Source organism: Cebidichthys violaceus, unplaced genomic scaffold (assembly GCF_023349555.1).
Source record: "Cebidichthys violaceus isolate CVI_PGR_0920_01 unplaced genomic scaffold, fCebVio1.0.p SCAF_9, whole genome shotgun sequence".
Taxonomy (NCBI): Eukaryota; Metazoa; Chordata; class Actinopteri; order Perciformes; family Stichaeidae; genus Cebidichthys; species Cebidichthys violaceus.
Genome location: NW_027176975.1, coordinates 1,478,372 through 1,487,379, shown reverse-complemented (window position 1 = coordinate 1,487,379; position 9,008 = coordinate 1,478,372). Strand labels below are relative to the sequence as shown.

At 42.6% G+C, this 9,008-nt stretch overlaps 1 protein-coding gene across 2 annotated transcripts in view; it reads right to left on the bottom strand.

Moving 5' to 3' along the window:
- Window positions 1-7,334: 7,334 nt before the first annotated feature.
- Window positions 7,335-9,008, bottom strand: part of sncaip (synuclein, alpha interacting protein) — an 8,428-nt gene continuing 6,754 nt past the window's right edge. For both annotated transcript variants that reach the window (XM_068702808.1, XM_068702809.1), the window contains exon 12: window positions 7,335-8,552. In XM_068702808.1, the coding sequence (XP_068558909.1) occupies window positions 7,628-8,552 (925 nt within the window). In that variant the 3' untranslated portion in view covers window positions 7,335-7,627. The remainder of the gene's footprint in view (window positions 8,553-9,008) is intronic.

Below are 9,008 nucleotides of genomic sequence, written 5' to 3'. Positions count from 1 at the left end.
GAACGTATTTAAATGAATTAAACCTTTAAGTTTTAAAACTCCTTTCACATTCACACATTGAAAACAGCAACGATCTGCTGTTGTACGTCCAGAGGTTCCTGTTAAAGATGGTCTGTATTGGTTTAAAACTACTTTTATGAGCTGTGCAGACTCGCCGTACTCTTTGTTTTTGTGTGTTTGGCTGCCCGTTATGGATCCGGTGGGTTCGGTGGGGTGTTAGTGATGGTCTGCTGTGTCTCCAGTGGATCCTGTGACAGCTCTAATGTCGGTGTGATTTACAGACCGCTGGACAAACAAGCATCATTACCGCAAGCCTGTAAACGTGGGGCCCCACCGACCGCTCCCAAAGTGGGGTCTGGGGACCCTCGAGGGGCCCCTCCAGAGGCTCCCGGGGGACCCCTCAGCGAAATGAGAGAGTTTTATTTCACTATTATTTCATTCAGGAGGAGATAACAGACTGAGAATGAGCGATCAGAGTCTCTGCTGTCGTCTTCTCACAAAACACTTAACGTGGTTTATTGGCTCCATGTTCACTGCAGGAACAAAAAATCATTCTTATCAGGTCATTTTTTCTGTGAGTGAAAAAAAGTTTCTCAGTGTCGGAAGATTATTTTAACCTGTTTCCAATACAAATCTACTTAGTTCAAGTATTGTTTTAAGTATTGTCTTCTTCATCAAGTTTTCTTTTTCTTGATTTCATTATTTCTGGTTACAGGATACACACAAATTTGTAAAAACTTGAAAACAATGTTTTTAATAAAAATTATTTGCTATTCTTCTGGCAAAGCTGTGACAGAAATGTCTTTCACAAAACTAGAAAAGGTTTTAGCGTCCTCACTTGAGGTTTTCAAGTAAAGAAAACTCGACCCAGTCGCCAGAAGAAATGTTGTTATTGTTAGTGACTGTACAAACTGGATACGTTGATACGTTGTTGGTCTGTCTGAACCAAAAATATGTTAAAATATTAACAATGTAATGTAACAACGTAACAATGTAACATAACAATGTAACGCAACAATGTAATGTAACAACGTAACAGCGTAACACAACAGCGTAACACAACAACGTAATGTAACGTAACAACATGACAACGTGACAATGTGACAATGTGACAACGTAACGTGACAACGTAACCTGACAATGTAACAATGTAATGTAACAACATAACGTGACAACATAACGTGACAACGTAACGTGACAACGTAACACGTAACGTGACAACATGACATAACCCTAACCCAAACGTAACAGCAAAACTAACGTGAATAAATATCAAACGTCCTCAGCAGACTTTCTTACGTAACGGTGCGTAACAGGTGTAACAACATCACATAACAAGCTTTCACATGGGACACTAACAGTTGTCTCCTGAGTGAAAGTCGTGTGTTTGATGGACCTCCTTGCAGCCCATAGTGGACTTTCTCTCTTGTGTTACTCCTTATTATTCCACATTAAACGTATCTGTGTTGCAGAAACGTACAACGTCAACATTTATTCCCCTCAACCGGTCTGAGGAAAAACAGATTTAATTTAGTGTAAAATGAAAACCTTATTTTCTTAATAAGGTGGAAACTTCTTCATCATTAACTTATGAAACAAGCAACCAACACTTATCTTGAAGATGAAATGCAGATTATTCTTCATTAGTGTCACATTTAAGTCAGACTTTAACTAAATGACACCAGGTTTCTGTCCCATATCCATCTGAGGGTAAATTATAGTGTAAAAGAAAAGTCATATCTGACTGATGGGTTCAAAGTGTTTCTGTGTTTTAGTTCAGTCAGTTTAAAACCACAGAATCGTAAACGAGATGTTCTTTCCGGTCTGTTTGAGGAACATCTCTGCTGAAAACCTCCTTCTTCCACACAAACAACAACTTATAAGATAAAAAAAGAAAGTCCATCATCTCTCTGAGTTTAACGCTCGTGTATTTCTGACATTCTGCAGCACATCATCAACGGTCGGCCTCGTCTCCGGGGTCACCGGGAAACTGAGCCCAACTGTCAATTACAGAGGCAAATTAAAACAACCAGTTTACTGCCGGTTATTCACGACGTGTGCTCCTCCAGTGAGTCCGTCCTCCGGGGACAAACAGTCCGAAGGCCAAACAAACACTTTAACAAGGCGCCGCTGCTGTTTTCATGCTCGGAATCAACAAAATCGACCGCGTGACGGAGGAGCTAAATGCCAAGCGGCCGCTGGTCGCTTCTCTGCAGGTTAACAACTGCAATGCTGCCCTCCGGTGGCGCTGCAGAGGAACTACGGAGCAGCAGACAGCAGCTCAGAGCAACGTGTCACTTTACACCAGGACACAGAAAACATCAAACAGACGAGCATCGTCTTTTTAACTTTATTTAACTTTTATTTCAATATATATATATTTTTTTTAATTCATTGGTGATTAAATTCACCGTTCTGTCTCTAAAACTACAGATTTTGTAAAAGTGATTCATCAAGACTCGATTGTGCCTTTTTTAAAGAAATGTTTTTTCCCGTCTTCATCAATGTGCATCGTGTGATTCAAGTAAATGCACAAAGAAACAAGTTAACAGAAGTAATGTTTCCTTTAAAACTCTACGGATTCTATCAATAACATTGATTGTGAGCCTCTTCATCCTCATATTACCCATAACCCCCTTCTCTACATGCATCTTCTCAGACGGATAATAACTGAGTCACAGCTACAGAGGACAGTAAGTATTTAAATACTCTTCTGGTCTCTGGTCAGCAGGAACGAGCTGATGTTTTGTTGCTTTAACCTGAAAAAAAGTGCGTTTTCAATTTCCTCATCTTAAAAAAAGAATCAACAAAACATGAGTTTATGGTCTCAATCTCTAGTTTACAGTCTTCTTCAATACAGCATGATGTTCATTTAGTACATTATGCTCCATTTAGAGTCAAACACACCAGAAAGCAGGGGATGATTTAGGGGCGGGGCTACACAGTGATTGACAGGAGTCTCTACATCACTCCTCCTCAGTCCAGATATGGTCACTGTTCACCGGCTTCAGTACCATTCGGGTTCAGTCCTGACGACGGACTGGGTTCTGGTCTTAGTCTTAGCAGGACTCTGGTTCCTGTATGTCTCCTTTAACTGGACGCTCTATGAGAGTTCAGAAGAATCTGGAGTTTGTAAGTTCTTGGGTTCCGATGAGAACCAGCGGAAAGAACAAAATGCAAATGTTCACTTTGATCTGCATGTAGACGAACGCCTCGTCTGAAGGCGTCCCGAGGAAGACGAATGGTGTTTATCAGCCGGACGCCGTCTAATTACCTTTTCTTTCTTTTTCTTAAAGGTTGTATTTATTAGGATCCATCATCGCCGTTGTTACATCAATTAATGCCGTTGACGGCCGGAGGAATTCATCCTTCACGGTGCAGAAGAACCTCCTCCTCGCTCCTTTCGTTGGCATTAAAGGGCCTGTCATCCCAGCATGCCGCGGGGCCCCCCGGCCCCAGCCCAGCGGTGTCAATTAAATGTGATTGACTGAGTAAAAGAAGCACACAAATAAGCCAAAACAACGGACACAAAAATCTATACATGACACCTCCCAACACCCCCCCCCCCACCACCACACACACACACACACACACACACACACACACACACACACACACACACACACGCTCACACACACACACGCCTCCACCCGGCTGTCAAATCAAGCGCTTGTCTCGTCCGTTTTCGTGGCGTGTGCCGCGGACGTCCGCCGCCGAGACAACCGCCTCTCTGTGTGTGTGTGTGTGTGTGTGTGTGTGTGTGTGAGCGTCAGCGCCGGCCAAAACGTCCCGTCTGCCCCCCCCCCCCCCTCCTTTCACCAAACACCCCTCCATCCAAACACACAGAGAACCAATTAGCGGCTCTGGAGCCTCGTCCACGCTGCAGAGCGGAGGCCCCTGGGTATCGACTCAAACTGTTGTCCAATAAATGAGGTCTAATTTATCAATTTAACTCCCCCCCCACCCTGAAAGAAAAGGAGGGAGGACAAGAAAACAAATCGCTCTTGTTTTTCGTGACATGAACCCACGAGGATCCTGATGAATCCGCCGCTCTTCACATTTCACGTCCTCTCTGTGTTGTTTTGCTAATTGTAGAGCGTCGTGCTTCATATTTCGTGGCGGATGATTGAGGGGCGCCATTAGAGCGAACCCCCCCCCCCCCCCCCCCCCCCTCCCCCATTAGTCTCCCGTGGGGGAGGGAGGGGGGATCCGGCGTGGGAAACCATCAAAAGGCCAATTTGCTACCCAAACACCATAAATCCTGGACCGTTAAGTGACTGTTTTTGATGCCGCCGAAGCGCAGGGAAATAAATAAATATATATACGCTGTGTTATGTATCGGCCGTTAAATTACTGCTCACACACAACATCCATCTGGATCGGCGGTGGTCAAAAGTGGGGTCCAGGGACCTGCAGGGGGCCTCCTAAAGAAGAGAGCTTCAGTTGTTACTGGAAGAGCTTCATAAAAGTTCACGTCTCAAATCTGATTTCTACTTCCTTCACTTCTTCTTGTCTTTGTGAGTCATGGCGGTAAAAATGTGTTTATATGTGTCACCGACACGTCGTATCGTTATCTATGAAACGTCATGATCCCACTGAATGACTTCTCATTGTTATCACGTTAACGAGGAGTTATGAAGACCGCCAGAACCAGACAAGAAACCGCTGTTCGTTCAACATGTACGTTAGCGTCACGTCATTTACGTATTTCAGTCGTTATTTTAACCCAAACAAAGTTTTCCTAAACTTAACGAAGTATTTTACGATCTTTAACTAAACCTAACAAAGTATTTTACGATCTTTTTCTAAACCTAACAAAAGTATTTTACGATCTTTTTCTAAACCTAACAAAGTATTTTACGATCTTTAACTAAACCTAACAAAGTATTTTACGATCTTTTTCTAAACCTAACAAAGTATTTTACGATCTTTTTCTAAACCTAAGTATTTTACGATCTTTAACTAAACCTAACAAAGTATTTTACGACCTTTTTCTAAACCTAACAAAGTATTTCACAATCTTTTTCTAAACCTAACAAAGTATTTTACGATCTTTTTCTAAACCTAACTAAGTATTTTACAATCTTTTTCTAAACCTAAGTATTTCAATTTTACTAATTAACTAACTAAATATATAAATAACTAAACAAAATAAAGACCGAAAATGCATTAAGAGCATAATGTTTTTAAAAATAGTCTAAAAATAAAGTACAACGTGATTTTAGGTAAACGGGTTGAATTAGATTATCGTGTAATAAACAGCTGGTGAACAGCAGAGAGACTGAAGTCACCTGGATGATGTTTAATAAGACAGAAGAGAAAAGTCAACGTCAATCACGACCATGAAGCTCTTATTCAACAGTTTATTCATATTTACATCTTCAATAAACAGAACCGTCTGTAAACTGAGCTCAAATCAAGTCACCGATGTTCGTCTCATTTTACTGATTCATTAAAAATAAAACGAGAGTTCAGTTTGTCTCCGTCTGTCAGAACGACGAGGACACTTGTCTGAAGTGAATATGTATTCATATTCACTTGTTGGAAAATGTATTCTTTAAATATGTTGAGTTTGAGATCTCTGAGCGTCCGTCATCGTCAACCGTTTCCATCGACGATCACTTCAATAAAGTTTTATTGAAACGGGACCAGAGACTCCACTTCCTTTTGTTGTACAAAAAAATTAAAAATAAATTGAAGCCAAAATATGGCGGATACGGGCGCCGCCATCTTGAAATTTGACCAGCGGTTCGGGAGTCTGCGCCGGCATCAAAGGTCCCGCCCACATATCTGCTCCCAGCCAATCACGAGCCGAGCGCACGTACGTACGAGTATGACCTTTACTGCAGCGAGCCAGCAGGAAGTAACAAAACAAATTAAAACATGAGCAGACGTGACGCAGTTTCTCCACAAGCTTCAAAGTAAAAGAGCTGAAAACTGACTTTTACTTTTACCAAAGTAAAAACAGGAAGTAGAAACATGAGTTCTGATTTATTTCTAGTGGCTTTAAAGACCTGAACACAGACATTGAAACAGAAGATATGAACACATCTTCTACATCAGCAGAGCGATGAGACAGACGTAGAGATTCATATCAAAGAGTTTGGGTGTAGTGCACACCGCTGCCTCACGGGGGTGCTAGTGAGGCCTCACAGGAAACCAGTGCATCAGTAAACAGACCATTAAAACTCATGGAGAAGCACTTTAACCATAGAAAATAAAAAAATCCCATGTTCTCACTTATTGCCTCATTTTGCCGCTTCAAAATAAAAGCTTTTAAATAGAACTTGTGGAGGATTTACAGGAGCATGTATCCATCACTGAATTATTAAATACAAGTATTAATACTGCAGGGAGGCCCTGGATGTCTCAGCGAGTGGTGGATGTGATTATTGGATGTTTTCTGACACACTGAACTTATATTAAAGTGTAAACGTGTGATGATGAAGAGTGGAACCTGCTGCTGGAGTTCAATGCCAACACTGATTCCTGCCTCCTGCCTCCTGTCTCCTGTCTCCTGTCTCCTGGTTGAAGCGTAGACACTGCATAGATACTAACAAGTTGGATAAGATGCAGAAACTATTTAAATAACATACATACACATATATATATATATATATATATATATATATATATATATATATATATATATATATATATATATATATATATATATATATATATATATATATATATATATACAGTGGCTTCAAAACGATGTGTTGTGCTGGTGCACGTTGACCACGTGCGTGATTTTTAACCACTTTTTTTTTTTTTTTTTTAAATCATAAAACTGTGCATAAACATAAATATTAACACTTCATCTGTAGTGGAGTTCAGTAACTGAGTGGCAGAGAGAGATTTGTTTTAAACAAACTCACTTGTTGTGATAAAAACAAATAATAAAAAACGTGTGAAGTTATGAATTCTGTGAAGTTTCTTCAGGAACAAACGTTTCCTTCAGCCGGTCAGACGTCAGACGCAGAAACACGAAGGGCTTCATTAAAGGTTAATATTTACTGTGTTTAATAAACGGCTTTTCATTCAGTTGTGAAGATCAACATCAGATAGTTTAGAGAGAACAAAGAGACGCTTCTGTGATTATTATTAAAACGCTACAAAAGAAAACAATAGAAATAAATCAAAAGTTGTCGGTCTGGCTTCTACGTCGTGTTTTATGGATTTTAATATTATTACTTATAATTATGAGTCTGATTGTGTAAAGTGTCTCATGCCTCTTTATGCTGTGGTTTTATTTCTTATTTTATTTTGCTCTAATTTTACCGTTTCATCATCATCAATATATTTAATATTTTATTTATTATATATATATATATATATATATATATATATATATATATAAAAAACTTAATTTGGTACATTGGTTTCTTCGTCTTCTCTCTGCTTTGACAGGTAAAAATAAAACCTGATTAATTGATTAATTGATTGATTGATTGATTGATTGATTGATTGATTGATTGATTGATTGAGTCTGTAGAACAGCTGATCAGTGTTTGTTTATATTTGACGTCTTTGTTTGATTACTGGTTTGTCCTCCATGAAGGTGTCTCACCACGTAAACACGAGGTCCTCATGTATTCTGCGTCTCCGGTCGGCTCCGGTTCTGTTAAACGTTACTGGTTTTGCTCTTCACCTTGGCCCCGCCCCCTCCTCCCCCCCCTCTACTCTCTGACTTCCTGCCAGGTGAGTTCTGACAGCTGGAGGCCGGCTGACTGTTGTTGTTGTTGTTGTTGTGGTTCGTGTTTCCGCTCAGCGTCTCCATGATGGAGCGGAACGCCCCGAACGGACGCTTGCTCTCGCCGGCCCCCGTCGGAGTCCTCTCCTTCTCCTTCCCATGATGCCTCTCTTTGGCCGGCTCCGCCTCCTGACCGGAGCTCTTGTGCACCTGCTCGTCGAAGGTGACCCGCAGCTTGAGGTTCTGGGAGGTCTTCCGGCGGGACGACGGGGACTTCAGGGCGCTCTTGGGGCTCGTGGCGGCGGCTTTCTGGGCTGCGTCGTGGAGCTCGTCCGGCGCTTTGCCGTCGGCCGCCTCCGGGTCGCTGGAGGTGGGGGAGGGGTTGCGACCCACGCTGTCCGCCGACTTCGAGCCGCTCAGAGAAAACGCCAACTTCCTCTCGGCTGTGGAAGAGGAGGCGGAGGAGGAGGGGAGGGTCTTCCTCATCAGGTTGACGTGGTTTGACGCCGGCTCCTCCTCTGTGATTGGCAGGTGGGACGGCCTATCGGGGCGCAGCGTGCCGGAGGCCGGTGCTCCCGGAGTTTTACCTTCCTCCGGAGGATAACCGTCCGAGTCCGATTCGCTGAGCGAGCGCTGCATGATCTGTTTGAGTCTCGCCAGTTTGAGCTCCCTCCGCTCCACCAGCCCCGTCCTGCGGGCCCCCGAGACACCGGAGACACCCGAGGGCCCCGAGACACCCGAGGGCCCCGAGACACCCGAGGGCACCCCTCCCTGACGGACCAACCAGCCGTCGCCTGGAGTCCCCTCCGCCGTCAACATCATCTCTGGCCACGCCTCCCCCGAGGGCTGATGGGAGCTGGAGTCCAGACAGACAGACAGAGACGAGCCTTTATGTACTAATACTACCATTTATAGTAGAACAGGGTATTAGAGGGAGGACTGACGTTTTTGATTTGGTGAAAGTACATTTAAACTGCTCTGAAAGAGCCTTGAATACAGTTAAAAGTATTAAATCAAGTCATTAAAGAGAGAATGTTAAACATTTAAAGCTGCTGTAGTACTAGTAGCAGAAGTAGTTAACCTTCTGAACCCCCCAAAAAAAGCTACACAGCCGATCTCATTATCGTCAGATTATCATCTTTCCGACGGTCCTTGAACACATCGTGTGTGTGTGACAAAAAAGAAACCTGAACTGAACTTAAAATTGTGATATTTCATAAAAGCTCAGTGAAACTATGACGTCATGACTGATGAACAGTCATGTGACCACGTGTGTGTGTGTGTGTGTGTGTGTGTGTGTGTGTGTGTGTGT